Source organism: Antennarius striatus, chromosome 7 (assembly GCF_040054535.1).
Source record: "Antennarius striatus isolate MH-2024 chromosome 7, ASM4005453v1, whole genome shotgun sequence".
NCBI lineage: Eukaryota > Metazoa > Chordata > Actinopteri > Lophiiformes > Antennariidae > Antennarius > Antennarius striatus.
Window position 1 is genome coordinate 15,543,537 of NC_090782.1, and position 17,973 is coordinate 15,561,509.

Sequence of the window (17,973 nt, forward strand, 5' to 3'; positions counted from 1 at the left end):
CAGGTATGATTCTTGTGCTTGTGGGAGTGTCAGATGGTGAGGCCAAGACACTCCACCACTGGCGCTTGAGGACAGACAGGTTTATTTTCCCAGACAAGCTTCCATCCAAACATATCCAGCAGATGCCGACCAGACGGGGCCTGTTAGCAGTATATGACTGTGACCGTTTCTTTCATTCAATTCATTTTGTTTGGTTTGAGAAAACAAGTTCAAGGTCAAATTTCAAATTTGAACTATGAAAGTAAGACAGAGCACTAGCTTTGATCTTCGATGTATGCAAGTAGGTCAGGGTAAAATTTTGAATTCAGGGGTGTCGCGGGATGTTACAGTCTCTGACTGCCTTGGTTCTAGTTACATCCCACTTCAAAGCAGTGATGTATTGTAATTGTCAGCGTTCGTCCGTTCGTCTGTTTGTTCGTCCGTTCATTTGTTCGTATGTCCACCAAATATCTTCGCAACCGTTGCAGATAGAAAGATGAAACAATAAGCACATTACTCGGGCAGCAAAGGGGATGAATATGAGATGATGACCTTGACCTTGGGAAAACAAGGTCAAGGTCAAATTTCAACTTTTGGACACTCATGAGAGAAAGACCACAGATAAGGCCAGTGTGAGTAAGACAATAGATCAAAGTTAGTGCTTTGACCTACTTATGTACTAGCTTTGATCTATGGTCAAAGCTAGTGCGTAGCTTTCAGAGCTAGGATTTTTTGAACTGCGTCTTAGAAATGTTTGATAATTAATGCTTCTTAAACAGGGACCCCACACATGTGAATCTATAGCTGTTTTAAAAGCACAAGTTACTGAAGCTGAATGCTATAGAGCTATATTTTCAGTTGTGATACAGAGATGTAATCCTGTGATGAAAGAAAATGTATTAGGTACACAAAATTTGCCTCTCGTTTTTGCAGTGGAACTTGGGTACCATTAAAATATTGTAATTTCCTTATATGTACATATATCAGGAATGAAAGGATAATGGAACAAGTGTGCTGAAAGTTTATGAACATTCTCATTTTTGTCATGCCTCATTTGTTTAGTTTAGTTTATTTGAAGGGGACAAGGCAATTTCATAAAACACATGGTTATACATGGTTACAAAGCCAGAATTAGCCAGAAGGCTAGTTTTCATCTGTAGTCCCCTGAGACATAACACTAAAAAGAAAACCCTACTCATTTTCTGAGAATAAAAAAAAATGTGGGTATGTCTGGTCAGTCGAAAGTAATCAGGCATATCTCTCAACAACAGAGTAAGGTCATGTGCTTTAAAGCATGTGAGGTACAACAAGTGAACAAGGGAAAAAAAGGCAAAGTAGAAGAGGATCAAAGTCCATTGCAGAATGGAATTATGAAGACCTGTGGCAGTTTATCACAAGACAGCATCAGATTAGATAACACCTATAGTAATATTCCCTTTTTATTCTAAATGCAATGAATGCAATTACTGTATTAATTCTGCTGCAATACTCACAAAGAGACATCACAATCAAAAAACCAAGAATAAGCATGTGTGTTTCAAGTTTCAAGTTTATTTATTTTTATATAGCCCAGATTCACAAACAATGTCTCAAAGGGCTTTACAATCTGCACATGGACGATATCCCTCTGACCTTTGTGCACTGCAAGCAGTGCGACCCTCGCATCAGATAAGGAACAACTCCCCCCAAAACCCTTTTAACAGGGGAAAAAATGGATGGGAGAAACCTCAGGAAGACTGCAGAGGAGGGACCCCTCTTCCAGGAGTGGACAGACGAAGCAATAGATACCGCATGTACAGATTAACAACACAATAATAATAACAGTAACAATAACAGTAACAATAAATGTATAACAAAGGCATGAACCATGCGTGTGTGTGTGTGTGTGTGTGTGTGTGTGTGTGTGTGTGTGTGTGTGTGTGTGTGTGTGTGTGTGTGTTTGTGTGTGTGTGCGTGTGCGTGTGTGTGTCACAGTTACAGACGATGATGAGGACATGTCTGGGGGCTTTGCATCTGTTTACATTTTCCATATGCCGTTCTGACTCTGGCTGTCTTCAATTAACCCTTAGCAAAGAACCACAATTGGCTCTACTGGGAAAGCAATCAAGCATGAGGCAAAATATGTTTTTTGAAAAATTCTTAGTGTTGTTATTAACATTGTAACTTGATGTAAGCACCCAGAATCAAGGTGAAGCAGGGAGAGTACACAATGTAGATTTCAATGTTCAAGATATGTGATTATTTAATCTTCCTGAGGCAAATTATACTCTACAATATCCTATGTTAATGTAAAATCTACAGCGTAAATAAACATGCAGCATGAAAAGTACATGAATAGCCCTAAACGTGTGTGTGTGTGTGTGTGTGTGTGTGTGTGTGTGTGTATGTGTGTGTGTGTGTGTGTGTGTGTGTATGTGTGTGTGTGTGTGTGTGCAGTATATATGTATGTAAATGTACACATATGCATATGTATGTACAAAATTTTAATAATATTCATAAATGCTATAAGTATACAAACTCCATATATGTTCATCTTAACACCATTTACCTTACTATGTGCCTCATAGTTTAATTGCAAAGATAACACAGAACAATTTAAATTTCTATGTTGTCAACACAGAAATTGAAATTGATAACTATTTGATAACTAATTGACAACCTGACCTGTTTGATGTATACATTGTTTACATACTTTCTTTTTTTTTTTCCAGAGTTGAGTGCTTTTATATTCTTTCTGTCAAAGAATTTAGACGGGTCCAATTTATTGCTTCACACACCACTCCAGTAGGTGGCGGTATTACGTTAGTAATTTGGTTTTCTAAACTGAAGTAAGCGGAACTAAGGTCAACTGTTTCTGGACGGTTGCATTTTGAAGACGGACTTGGGTAATTCGCGCTCCATCAATATTAAGTTTAGTACATTTTTCACTTTAAGGTGGAAGCCATAATGACCGATCCAGGTTGGTAGTATACGAATAAATTTACATTGTCAAATAAGCAGTGAATCACTCTCGAAGTTAAAATCTTGGTAACGCAGACTGGACACTCGCTTTAGCGTTAGCCTGACTGATCACTTCAAACAAAATAATGGCAACCCGTTTTCCTCCAGAATGGTGGGGATTTGTTCATAATCGACGAGATTACATCATGTTTTACTTACACAGGACTTAAACCGCATCAATACAATGCATTACTCAAACTGGAATTGTTAACTTAAGCTACTTCCGTGTAAACTTCCTTTGTGACAGAACCCGGGTAAAGAAATGTTGCTACTCATTGAAAGGTTCTGCTTTTAAGTCAAATGTACAAACACGTTTTTAATCGTCACCCTCATGTTTTCTTTCTTAAATCATAAACAAATGGTTAATTTTTTTGTATTTCCTGAAGAGTCTGAAAAATATCACTTTGGCGATTATTTAAAGAAGGCGTCGTAATGTGAATATTAGGAGAGCCTAGCTGATAGAGCTGGTGCTTTATCAACAATCATTGCTTTAATATACGCTATACGTAAACAATGTACAGTATTAAGGTAAAACGATTGTACTTCACGTTAATGTTGACGTGCATTCAGGCTAAATTCCTCCTGCTTCAGATACTAAAATATGTTTCAATTATTTCACAGGACCCAATAAGGATAACATCAGAGCGGGTTGCAAGAAATGTGGATATCGTAAGTGAAGTGGAGCTGAAATGTATACAGTACCCATAAATTAAAGGATATTGCATTACGTGGGTCCTACAGATTTTTAAAAAAATATTTTCCTCAGATAATAATAATTTGAAATGTAAACTTTCATTGTGGTGTATTATGTGACCCATGGAGCAATAGGTCACCTTGCTTATAGTATTACAATAAGATTGTAACCCTTTGAGTTGTCATTACTATATCAGAATCTTGCCAGTATAAAACCCTGATGTCAGACCTGGATTTCCCAAACATTCCAGATGAAGTCTGTGTAGATTCTCATTCAGACATGTCATGTTTATCCAAACTTGTTTAAATCAATTCACTGGACTTAAAGAAGGTTCCCTTCACCTCTCGTCCAAGAGGATTCTTCAGCTCTGGTGGTGGTTGGTCTTGTCTCAGTTTATGAACTCACCAGATAAAGACGTCCTCACCAAAAGGATTTAACTTTGCATCATATTGGAACATATGCATCTATGCTCTCAAACATAAGTGGAAAATGTTGGTGGTAATAGTGAACAAACACTGAGGTCAATGATTCTACAGTGTAAGCAATTACATTGCCATTGTTGTTCAGTCTCTCTCTTGATTTTATTTTCAGCTGGTCACTTGACATATGAGTGCCGCAACTTTGTAAGAGTTGACCCCCAGAAAGACATTGTTCTGGATGTAAGCAGCACCAGCACTGAGGAGAGTGAGGATGAAGTGGCTGCAGCTCAGGGTAGTGAGAAGCTGAGACGACGTAGAGGTAATGTCTTAACTCCCTTTATCTTTTAAATACAAACTAATGACATGATAAATGAACGGCAATAAGCCAAACATCAAATTGCGAAAAACTTAATTTGTGTGTGTGTGTGTGTGTGTGTGTGTGTGTGTGTGTGTGTGTGTGTGTGTGACAGAGTATGTGTCTGTGTGATCGATATCAGAGGAATAATGAATACAGATGGATGCCACTGCTTTTCCTGTTGACTAAATCCGTTTTCTGTCTAAACTTGATATGTGTCAGTTTGAACACGAATGTATTTTTAAGCAAATATTGCCAGGCTGTTTTTATACTATGTTATCTCAAGTGTTACATAAAGAAGGATAACTAATATACATTAACTAGAATTCAATTAAAACAATTTTTTTACAGTCAATTTACAGTCAGAATAATGGGTTTGTTTGTTTGTTTTTTTTCTTTTATCCAATGTTCACCAGCACTTAGGCACCAACAACACTTGGACTTTTTAAGACGAGAATATTGAAAGTATTAAATTACACTGATAATTTTTTTTTAGGATTTGTAGTGATATAAAAGCAATATAAAGGTTTGCTTCTGATTGACAAATAATCAATTAATTTGTTATTATAAATAATGAATACTTTTTTACAGTTCGTTATAAACTGACCAAGCCAAAAGGATGTTCCTCCTTCTTAATTGGTTGTTTATACTCCTGTCACATTATTCACATAAGATGTGATATGAACTGATACAGGAATATGGACAAACTGCTTTTCCTGCTGACTGCTTTTGCATTACAGGATTTCTCTGCCCTCGTACATCTGTTGGGCAGAATTCAAAAGCACCGATCTTTCAGTTTGGAAGTATGGTCTGCTCGTAGTTAGTGGGGATGAGGAACAACACCTGGGTTACACTTAAAATGTTGCACCTGTTCTGTCTTCAAATCTACAGGTACCAATGATGACAACAGAAAAAAGAGACAGAAGCGGAAAAAGAGCAGAGACAGAAGTTCAAGAAAGAGGTATGTACATAACAGTAGCAAGCGTGACTATGCTCTTCCTGGGGGACTGGAATTGCCGAGTGTCAATAAAGGTCACTGAATGTGCCAGATAAATACCAATACAACATGTACAGGGATATGTTGTATCGATCAACAGTGGTCCATAATTAATTGCCGGTGTTAAGTTGTAAAAATAACCCACCACATGCGAAATCTGCGAAGTACTCAGCCTGATTTTTACAATTATTATAGATGTTTTAAGGCTGTAAAATCCCTCACTTCACGCTTTATACACACATCCAGACAGGCATGAACATTTTCAAACTTTTATATTTTGTTTAAACACACAGGATGCAGAATAGAATGCACTGTTAATAAAAAAACATGCCAAATTGCACTGAAAAAATCAGCGAAACTGCGAGGTGAAATATTAACTGCGTTATAGCAAGGGACCGCTGTATATGGGTTTTTAATGATACACCATTGATGTGTGTTAATTTTTATCGTTGATAATAATGCTAAATGATAGATTTATTTTCTTTTTTCTGTTTTTTCTTTTTTACTTCACAACTTCACAGATCAGCTTCGTCAAGTGATGATGAGACCAGAAAGAAGAAGAAGAAACAAAGCAGGTCCAGCTCGTCATCTGAGGAAGAGGAGAGCAGAAAGAAAAAGAAACTGAAAAGCCATAAGAAGAAAAGTAATAAGAATAAAAAGGAACATGGGAAGAAACGCAAGAAGAAACAGAAGAAACATGAATCCTCTTCATCTCACAGCTCCAGTGAATCGGAAGATGGTGTCTGAAATGACAGAACTAGACTGCCTCTAGAACATATTTGTCCTTTAGTCCTGTGACAGCAAACTCTGTGTCATGACAGGTTCATTGCCGAAACAGTCCAGCGGTTTAAATCCGGTGCGAAATACGCCATTTTTGTCAGAGAGTATTCACATTTCCAAGGATGATGTTTTGATGTATTATTTCTTTGTCCTTCTAGACTTTCATAGTTGAGTGTGAAACGACAGCAAGAGTCTCAGGTGACATTTGCTGTTACAATCTCTGTCATTACTGAACACTGTCTATAAGAGAAACGCTTGTTTTGTATGAATAATTCTTGTAACAAATTTCCATTTTTGTCTTTTATACTTTTTTCCTTCAGTTCTCCTTTTTTTTGGGGGGGGGGGGGGGGGGTTGCAGCTGTCCAAAGGTGAAAGGTAAACATCTTCAATAAATAAAAGCTTTATTTATATTGTATTTTTCTGCGAAGGCTTTAAACTACTACAATAGAGGTACTTGGTAAGACAGTGCAGTTTCTAGTTATGCAATCATCGCATAAGAAATCTTTACAAAACATTTACTGTGGCATATGTGCCATTACTTCAGTGTGTAGATCCTTATTAGCTGTAAATGGAATGAGGAAAAGGGCCATACAGGTTTCAGGGATACGGACATTAAGCATCATTTGGTTCTTCCTGTAGAGGGTAGCAACACACTGCAGTTGTGATAAAACCCATCCAAAATCTCTCATGGCAATGGACTGTGATGATGACTTTGGAGTCTGGTTGTGGTAGATTTGCATGGCATACTGTATAGTTGAAAACATTTCACCCTGATGTATGAGGTGTGAGGACACAACGAAGTTAGTTGTATTGCACAGGGGTTTAAATGAGGCTATGGTTGTGTAGATCATGGGTTGTTATATAGACTGCAACTGACTTCAGGTGGTCATCAGCAGATTTGTTTTTTCTTATGCAAGCTAGAAGATAAAAGTTGATTCATATCACACATTGTGGTTTCTACTGTCTACAAGGTTTGGATTTGAAACTCCAAAGTTCCCTTGTCTGCATTCAGATATGAGCACTGTTGTTTATCTCCATTTGCATCGACCTAGTAATGACCTGGTAACCTGTGCATGATTTACCCAACCTCTCGCTTAATTAAGTTAACGGGAATACGATCCAGAAACTCAAGAAATGCTAAACTGTTAAAAATGCTTTTCCATATTTCCACACAGAATATCGCCACCTAGTGGTCAGGGGTGGTCATTCACACAGTGCAGAGCTCACAAAAGTTACATCAGCTCTGATGATGAGAAACTGAGTAAGACATAAACACAAGCTTACAGTGTTACAAATCTTCCTGCCACTTTTTTTTATTTGTCAAGTAATGCCAGATAAGAGAGTTTGCAGAGTAACTGCGCTCCTTGGCTCGAGGAGACTGCCAGACGTCACTCTAACTTACAATAAATGTTTGAAGGACGTGATCACCACGGGGAGTCACTGCTATCACGTACACACACTGAGCTCATAAATAAAAAGACACAGAGACGCACTCATTAACATGCCAAAACAATCCATATGAAGCATCACTTTTGCGTGATAATTGGTTCTGTGCTGTTGCGCCTGTAATAACAGTAGCATTCTCCTCGTGGCCATACGGCCGCACCATACACTACAGATGCTTTCAAATAGCTTCCTATTTTTGATCCAGGCAGTGTGACAGATGTTTGCATTGATTGTACTTTGCCACAGGGAAAGTTTATATTTTTAAGCATCTGTAACATACTGACATACTGATTTTTGAGTCCATATCTTTGCTAACAATTGGGCTTCCCACCATCTCCAAGGCTCACAAATCAAAATATAACATCTCAAGTAGTTTCATAATTAATGGACATATGTGAAAATGGCTTCGAGCCTGTCATGTATTTTTCAGCAGGAAGGAGAAAGTGTGCATTGCCTAAAATATCATACTACTCCTTCAAACTTAACATGACCATCCTCATGTGCGTTATAAAGCCAGTTCTGGACGTTTTAAGTGTGAAGAGTTCACAGTTTAAATTATAATAAAATATATCACAGTATTTTATAAAGGCAAAAATAAAATGTCCATTAAAGGAACTTGAACACTCATTAAATGCATTCTGAAATAACTTATGTTTGCTATATTAATTCTCTGCATATGTTATTAACACACTGGATTGGGGCTGCACCAAAAGTATTGACAAAAGAAACTTGGAGAGCAGGAAACTTCATAATTACCCAGATGGTAAATGGACAACCTGATACAAAGGAGCAAATAAAGAGGGAGGAGTGCGACCATGTGCAGCCGCATAAAGCAAACCATATGCTGTTTGTATAAGACAACAAGGAGGTTTTCCTGTTTTCATCAGCTCATTGACTTTTATTGAGCCTGTTGGGCTATAGGATATCAGAGAGCTAATGGGATTCCACTGATCCATTTAAATTAAAATGAGATGGCCAATGTCATTTTGCAGAGACTTTAGCAAGAGGGTAAATATGTGCCTTTAACATAAGGTGTGCTTTTCTATTTATTTGTGTAACTTCAGTTGATCAATTACAGGTTTGTGCGTACAGTCTGCTAGCACCGATGTCTGTTTTTAACCTTTCCTCCGTGGCCACCACGGCTACATAGCTAAGCATAACATCTTCCCAGAAATAAAATGAAAATCCCTTATGCTGCACTTTGGTGGGAACAACCCAAGCTGAGAGATGGCGCCAGTTTTGTGTCTGTAACCACTGTTGAAATATTATTTCACAGGCAACCCGTCCTTGCATCTTGGTGCTCAGTGAGTGGAGCACTTGAAAAAGGCATTAGGGCCAAGAGGCAAGTTGGAGGCTTTACAATTGCTACCAATTTAGTTCCTGCATCTTAGGTTTCCTCCTTCCTCCCCCGGCCCCAAAAACCAGACCTAATGTAGTAAATGACCTCTAGGATAAATAGACAGCAGGTTACACGACCCGAGTCATCATTTGACATTTTCCCAAAACCTGCAAGGAAAGAAAACGATGGGGTGAATGAGTTAAGTCTCTGTTCACAGCACTCTCTTTGGTCAAAACCCCTTTTTTCCTGATGTCTGTTATTACCGGCCTAGTTCCTGGGTTCCCATTCAGAGTGGAGCTTGTTCATATAAACCTTGAGGTTTCAAGGCATCACTGGACTGACTGGGTGGCTTTCACTAGGGAATTAGCATGGGGTCGCATTGGATCAGGATCAGTATGGTTAACCTGTGTTGAATGAGGCTGCTTGTGGAGGTGGTGATGGTGGTGAAGACAAGTTTCCTGGCTCTGGAATATGGGTCAGTCAGAAACCCGGATGTGTAGGTCTTGATTCTGCAAAATCATGAATCCCTCTGATGCTTTTCTACTTACTATATAATTTTTAAACCATTTTATTTAACCACCATTTTCCAGATTAGGCTTGATGAGATTGAAAATCTCTTCCACAACCCTAGATTTTTTAAAGATGTAGGAAGTCAAGAAGCACAAAATACTTAACAGTGTCAAGACAGTTAAGATTTGAGGGGAGCAGATCCAATGCATCCATATTGTTTTATTTTCTACCTATTTATAAGAGATTAAGATGATCTTGATGTCTATCATTTTTGAAGATGTAGTTACAATTCTCTGATTCTCTGATTACAGGTGAAGGAGATCCTATTTAAAGTGAGTTGGTTCACTTATGCACCAACTCGCTTTACCATAAAAGAGGCTTAGAGTTATTCTGTGGAGGTACCAGCACCACATAAAAAGAGATAAATGGTACACTTTTACTGACCTAAAAAAAATAAATATACCATAAATTTTTATTATTTATCATGGCAAATAACTTTTAATAGTATGGAGATATGACTTTATTTGGTGTCACATGTTCTCCATCAAAGAAAAACTGAGTTTTTGCCAGTTGTTTGTCTACGATTGTAGATTTTTGCCATCAGCTTTTGATGATTGATTATCATAATGTTTCCATTGGTACAATCTGAGTGGTTGGTTTAACTTCATTTTCTTCAAAAAAATTAATTGATCGCTGCACTTTATGATTTGGAGCAATTATCATTACTTACATTCATGATTTACCTGCATATTTTGGTAGCTTTAGAAAACTCCGTATTTGCTTTGAGCATTCACTTGAGCAGGGATCACTTTACTCCTGACAGTTTTGCAAACTTTGAATGAAAACATGCAGTACTGATACTAAAGAATAGGGCCTTCCATATACAGTAATGCCTGACACAAATTCTAAGTGTAAGTTACACATAATCGTAGGAAGAAGTCTGTTGCATACATACGCTCACATTGGCTGACTTCTGCTTTTTCTGTCCCGCTAAGATCCAGAAGGTGGCAGGAGTGGCACTGCTGATGATGCACCAACAGAAAACAAATTGCGTCCCACCAAACAGCTTCAGCACCACAGAGCCTTCCTCTCAATTTCCTGGAAGACGATAGACATTTTGCATGTCTCCGACATCAGACACATGTGGGTTTTTCAAGACGAACTACGTGGTGTCATCTCTGTGCCAGGCACATCTGCTCACTCTTACTCTGGTTTTAATGTTCTTTCCACTCCACATTTATATGGAAAGTGTTGTGCGTCTTTGTTCTGTTCTGTGGGGGGTTTCTGTTGCTTTGTTAAGAGGAGACATCAAACAGGGCAGAGGGGCACATGATGGCTCTAACATGATTAAAATGGTTATTTTTTGCTCTCTTACACTGTCCCTAGCAATGGCTCAGTTTTGATGGAAATTGTAATTATATGGTAGCAAAAATAAAACTGTATGGGTGTCATGAAGTATTTATTTATTTATTTTTAAAGATGCTGTATGAGTTAGTCTGTAAGTTGTTTAAAGTAATGTTTCAAATTATATTTTTATCACATCCCACTCATAGCGCGTCATGTTCTACTATCCCATGCTTGGTAAATATGTACACATTCTGTTTCTTGTATTCCATTATGTTGTTGTCTGACATGGTCAGGTGGAGCAGGTGGAGAGCGATACAAACCAGACATCTCACTGAAGTGTTACTTCTTTCTCGTAGTATTTTAGAGCAGCTGGAGATCTTGTGCCTCGGGTTTTAAAACAATATACTGTATATCAAGACTGCCACTGCACCTATATTTATAGATGTCAGCAATGCAGGATAATCACACATAAAGTGCCTCACCCTTATTGTGGAACTTTCAGTTGAGCTCATTGTTTTGCTGAAAAAACCTTTAAGCTCATTATGTTTGAAGATTTTCCCACTTATCAGGTATTAGAGGGAACACAGTTTTACTGCTACTGTAACCCCCACCAGCCTCCCTATAAAAGTGTCGTCTGATGATGTTAAATGTTATAATATTCAGCCATTATGCACTTAACGTTGGTTGCCAAAGTTTTTTTTTGTCTACCTGCAACCTGATAAAAACAGTATCATGCCATCGCTGTTGAACAAGGGCAATATTCCTAAATGGAAAAATATACAGAATGACCATTTACCCCGAGGTAAATGGCTCTGCAATACATACGCTACATGGATTAGCGGTTTATGGTTTACTGTTTCTTCTCTTTCATGACGGCATCAAATTGCTTGTTGTAAGGTGCAGTATTTGGCTCATAAACTACCAAAAGTTCCCAAGGCAAAATGAGCAGACGTCTGTAATTGTCTATGTAGTCGGATGTATGTGTTTGTAAAATTGGAAAAAAAGAAAAGGAGGTGACTGCAAAGGAAAGAGGAAGAGGAAAGCCTTCTAAGCAGTAGGAGATAAGTAAGTCATGAGTGGGTGTTTTTCAGCATGCTAATGTTTATTATACTTATGTTCTATTCAAAGGATGAATTTAATTATTTTTCAGGCCTGTGATGAGCTTAGTTTTCAATTTGGAACGTCAATTATTTCTCTGACAGTAGACAAATTCTGGCTAATCACCAGTGAACAGCTCCGTAGGAATATTGTCGTGGCTCACATGAAGTAGCTGGTCGATATTTAGCATCAGTGGACTTATTCTATTGACATGGTCCTAATAATACAAGTCTGATTAATAGAAAACAAGACCACCATGTTTTTGAGGCCACAGCCTCCTGAAAGTCATCTTACCGTTACGATTGTAGCTTCTGTCTGTCCTGCAGTATCTACATGCAAAAAACATTCTCACCATGAAGTCAATTAAATATCTGTTCTGGTGCTTACAGGTACAACATGACATGTTTTTCTTTAGTAGACGGGAATTTACTCAGTTTAAAGGATTTCCCAACTATATTGAGCTTGAAAGTTTACGTGGTGAAAAAAAAATCCTCAATAGTATAAGATAAAGATAAATTAATTTGGTTTTTCAAGGTCAAGAATTATCTTTCAATCTCGAAAGCAACAACTGCAACAATTACGACACAATATGCTACAGGATTTCGAGTAGGTTCTGTTTGTATGTTTTCTTTTTCATATTTTCTAATTTATTTTATTTTATTTTTTTACATTAATTTTATTTAAACATAGGCATTGCTTCATAGGCTTTGGTACCTGAAGCATATTTTCAAACAGTTGATTGATTATATTATATTAAGATTATATTGTATATTATACAGCAAAGGTTCAGTTTTTGAAAGGAGTCATCGTGAATGTTCAATGTATTTTTCTCCAAATCACAGAATCTAAATTTCTTACTGCCTTTGGCACAACTTTCTTTTAGTTTTTTTATTTGGGTATTTTTTGTGCTTTTTAAAAAAAATTTCATTGAAATAAATAAGAGTATTTATTATGTAATAACAAGTATGTCAGAAAGCCTTTGGTTTATTATGGTAGCATGCAATATACAGTATACAGTATACTATATACAGTATAAAGTCTTCAACATAGACTATATAGTATACAGCATACAGTATATACTACACAGTATACAGCATACTACACAGCATGTGGAATACAGACTACAGCATACACTATACACTATACAGCTAGTCCTCAGTCCTCAGCAGTACACTTAAGGTTAAGGAACAATCATGTAAAAACCAGACAGTGCTGACAGTTTCCTCCTTTATCTAAGATGTTTTCCTAGATCATCTAAAATCAAATTGCGTTATCCTGCATGGACATTGTGGCCAAGGGTGATACTTTCACTTTTTATACTGTTTTTTTTTCACCAGAGCATCAAATTATTGCTCAGCATCTGCTCTAATGATTGCTCTTGTCATTTTGATGAAAAGAATAGTCCCAAAGCACCAAGAAAGCCTTTCGAATGCTTTCACGTTTGCTTGATTGAGGTTTTTGATCCCAGAAATAAGGAGAATAGACAGCAGTCCAGCACTCGCATTCAATACTTGTGTGAAGTTTCTATTTGTTAGTGAAGAGCGCAAACCACCTGTTTCTTGGATCAGAGCAACTTATTGTAATTCTTCACTGATGACTTCAGACTGCCTGCTTGTTAAACTTGGTAAGAAGCATGGCTACAGAGACGATAGTAATCAGAGATGTTTTCTCAGTAATTCTGCATTGGATGTAGATACAACCACGCCTGTAACGCGTGGGAAAGGTGGTGAGGAAGGGGAAAGAAAAGCGTGAGAACTGAGATAATAATTAGACTTGGAAGAAACAAGAATGAAAAACTAGAATGAAAAAAAGGGAATGGAGAGTGAGAGAACAGATGATAAAGACTGAAAGGAGCTGATCAATGAGAGATGCACAGGATGAAAACGTGGAGTGATGGTATTATACAATTGTACAGAAGTGTTGATTCTGGGATCAAAATTAGACAATATAGATTATTCCCATTATTCATTGCAAAATAAATAAGATAAAATAAATTGACTCTACACATATTGTAGAAGAAGAAGAAGTACACTTTATTAATCCCCGCAGGGAAATTACATAGTCATTCAGGTGTATTTTTTACATGTTCTTTTGTGTTAGTTTTATGCAATCAGTGTATACACAGGCCCCGTGAAACACAGCACACAGGGGGGCCTGTAAGCATGCAGTTAGCAGTTAGTACACAATCAAACATCACACATAGGGAGGCAGAGTGACGGGCAGCGGCTTCAGGTGCCCCAATTGAGCAGCTCGTAGGGGGGACGGCGCCTTGCTCAAGGGCGCCTCGCTCAAGGGCGCCTCGGCAGTGGCTGGGAGGTGAGCTGACACATCCCACCTTCAGCTCACACTCCCTCCGAAGATGTCCTGGTGGGAGCGGGATTCGATTGAGCGGGATTGTAAATAAATTATATGTTCCCAGCTGAAGGCACAAGGTGAAGTCCGACATCAACATCTATACCTGAATATACAGCATTCCGATGGTTTTATTTTTGTTGCCTCTGATCTGCTATTTTGGAATTAGATGATTCAATGTAAAAATGAATATATTTTATTCAGAACCACGAATATACATGTTCCATTTACTGAAACAGTCCATCATCAGAAAGAAAAACCTTGCTGAATCTCTATAAATGTTGCATTTAATGATAAAACCAATTAAAGGACAACCGCTAATACCTTAAAACCACCACAAAGGCAGGAAACTCATTTTTTGTTGTTGTTTTTACTCTCAGTGACAATAAAATCTACTTCCAACTGTCTAATATTATTTCTTCCTTCTTTGTGGTAATAAAAAATTAAAATGCCCCTGTATTGAGTGTGAACCAAAAAAACCCCGAACAACTTGAGTCACCTGTAAAGAAAGTTTAAATGATATGTGAAAAATAAAGAATACTAGTAAAGTATGCTATTTTTCGGTACAAGAAGGTATTAATAAATATGAGTCATGTAAGCAATTTCTGAAAAATGAATTTAGTCGTTGACAGATGTTGAATGACACTGCTGTTCTGGCTGGCACTGAAAGGAGGAAACAAAGAGCTTGTAGTGAAGAATTTCTATATCTTCAACTTTTGAGGGTAAGGAGAACATAACAGATCACATAGGTTACACTAATGTTAACCTTTATCTGAGATCAACTGTAAACAAGATTTAAAAGTCATCCCTGCAAATCCAGAACTATTTTCACCTTTTTTGCTTTGTTTGCAGTGTTAGATAAGTGACAAAATGCTGCTGCTGCTGCTGGGTGCTGCTGATGAGATGAATCATATCTACAATATACATATCTATATATTTTACGTCCTTCCTGCTCTGAACCACAGAGTGGTCATAAAAATTATTTTGATCAATAGCTGATAGGATTCATTTATACTCGATGAGATGCAGGTGGGTGAAATAATCGGCTGCATCATTAAGAAGGAAAATATTAATTCGATTACATGGAGTGATCTCATTGGCGCAGAAGTGATTAGTGCATCTCCCTATTGAGAGAAAGCATGTGTTTGCGCATGAGGCACATAACTTGATTAATGATTTAAATCTCCTACAGCAACATGATCAGACAGAATTTACACTCAGGCTATTCTTTTGCTTAGCCAGGAGGCTATACAAACAGTCCATGTTCATACAGTGAAATGTAAAAATTCTGGCATGTCACCAGAGCTGTCTGTTAATATTTTGTACATATGGGTGTTCTTTTGCATATTCTGCTCTGCTTCTCATTGACTGGCAAAATTCCATCAATATGAACCCATACCTGCCGTGTTCTGGCGTCACACCCAGCGTGCACCCTGACTCATGCCTCCAGTCGGCTGGGATAGACTCCAGCACCCCGCAACTTGCGTCAGTGGATGAAGCGGGTATGGAAAATGACTGAATTAATGACTTAATGAATATGTTAGGGATAGGGTTAGAGTTAGGGTATACATATCATCTGTAAAAAGTTTTTATCCTGTATATCTGGACTTGCTATTAATTACATTTCTGGTTGGACACTAAATTGTATTTCATTACCTTGCACTTTTATATGTGTTATGACAATAAAGTTGAACCTAACTTCACTTCACTTTACTTTTGGAGGCCAGGCTGAGATGGTTTGGACATGTCCAGAGGAGAAATAGTGAATATATTGGTAGAAGGATGCTGAGTTTTGAACTGCCAGGCAGGAGGCCTAGAGGAAGACCAAAGAGGTTTATGGATGTAGTGAAAGAGGACATGAAGGTAGTCGGTGTGAGAGAAGAGGATGCAGAAGACAGGGTTAGATGGAGGCAACTGATTCGCTGTGGCGACCCCTGAAGGGAAAAGTCGAAAAGAAAAGAAGAAGTACTTAAGTTAAATTAAACCAACGGAACCTACAATAACTTAATTTAACTTAAGTTAACTTAACCCATCCTTAATCTAACTTAAATCTCAGCTTTCCCGAACCAAGTTACCTTAGTTGTAGTTTTATCAGTATCATTTTTCCAAAATGGGACAACCAAATAGGTTAGGATATTTTCTGGGAAAGCAATGGCTTACAATATATTTCATCAGCATACCTGCCTGCTGTTTGTTTTACAAATCAATGGCAGGAAAAGAGCACAAGCAGAGAATGCATAATTTATTCCTGACACCTGTTTATTTACAGTTTTTCACATGTAAGGTTTAAAGAATACACCATTCAGATGCAGAGAATAGCTTGTCTTGTCAAGAGTCCATGATAACATTGCTGACGAATTGCATGCTGTAAGATACATTCATCTGATTTGCTTTAAACTGGACGGATGACAGTTTATAGTGGGTACTGTGAAACTAGTAACTACAATCATATCAAGGCACAATCAACCTGTATGAAGAAGAATTCAGTTTACTATAACAAGATAATTCAACAACCAAACTGTTTTTTCACTTAACAGGAGTCAAAAAGACTGATACTGTAATATTGTTTGTCATTGTAATACCACCATTGGCACATTTCTCCACTAATTAAATCTGTCTGTTTTATAAATACATTGGTTATGTTTACCAGTGCCGTATTTTCCACACTATAAGGCGCACCTAAAAGCCTAAAATTTTCTCATAAACCTGTAGTGCGCTTTATAATCCGGTACGTTTTATATATGGATTAATATTCATATTAATATTGGTTAAAAACATGATCGCTGAAAAAAAGCCGGCTGTCTGGCCGCCAGTCATGCCGCACTCCGCCACCAGAGGAGCTCCCTTACAAGGCACTCGGGCCCACGCCCCCTAACAACGGTAGTCAAGGGGCGTCACCGAAGTCCCGGCTCTGACTGAGCTGATCCCAGTCGGTAGAGCAGACTGTAGGAACACCGGTGATTACGTAGCAAAACATAAGGAACTTTCAACAATTCTATTACGTCGGAAGTAACCCAATTTAAACTTAATTGGTCTAAAAAATGCCATTGTGCTGGAATCTGGCGACGGTCCATTCTATTAGTCTGTGGAAACACACGGAGAAACTGGCATAAAGGTGAATGAAAGACCCTCAAGGCTGATCTTCCAGCCTTTTCTGAAATTACAAGAGCAGTCACTGCTAGACAAAGGTGTGCTGCATTGATTTACAAATGTAGTTGATAGCTCTGGGCGGGCGGCGGAGGGGCGCATTCAGGCTTGTGTATTCTGTCTGCAGCGACGTGCAGTGAGATTCACGGCGGTGAGACACCGACGTTAAGTCAGTTCTAGGAGTGAAACAGCGTCAGATTTGCCAGTAAATTAGCAGCCTGACATTAAAACTAGTTAAAAAATCATTTAGGACACACAGCAGCAAATAGCTGCACCTCACCTCCGACTGGACTACCGATCGATCGAAACAATATTTAATGAATAAATGAAGACGAACGTCGGAGCTTAAATATCTGCTTCGAACTTCAGATCAGGAAATAATCCGCTCTGTTCGCACTGACTGCACTTGTAATGAATTTGACCAGTTTTTAATGTCAGTTTTTTTAATATGCGTGTTGACTTCTTTCTAAGATGGCAGTGATCAAGTGATCAGGTTTCCTTGATGAGGCT

General features: G+C 38.0%; 1 protein-coding gene across 1 annotated transcript; it reads left to right on the forward strand.

Moving 5' to 3' along the window:
- The first annotated feature begins 2,841 nt into the window (after window positions 1-2,841).
- Window positions 2,842-6,545, forward strand: srek1ip1 (SREK1-interacting protein 1). The gene is made up of 5 exons (XM_068320094.1): window positions 2,842-2,938; window positions 3,601-3,648; window positions 4,265-4,411; window positions 5,339-5,408; window positions 5,966-6,545. Exons 1-5 carry the CDS (start codon window positions 2,926-2,928, stop codon window positions 6,189-6,191), a joined length of 504 nt encoding a protein of 167 aa, XP_068176195.1. The 5' UTR covers window positions 2,842-2,925; the 3' UTR covers window positions 6,192-6,545.
- Window positions 6,546-17,973: the final 11,428 nt, after the last annotated feature.

Bases quoted from the DNA above. Each gene is read 5' to 3' on its own strand.
- srek1ip1 (XM_068320094.1), top strand. The intron at 3,649-4,264 runs GTAAGTGAAGTG...TTTTATTTTCAG, and splicing joins TTGCAAGAAATGTGGATATC to CTGGTCACTTGACATATGAG. The intron at 5,409-5,965 runs GTATGTACATAA...ACAACTTCACAG, and splicing joins GACAGAAGTTCAAGAAAGAG to ATCAGCTTCGTCAAGTGATG.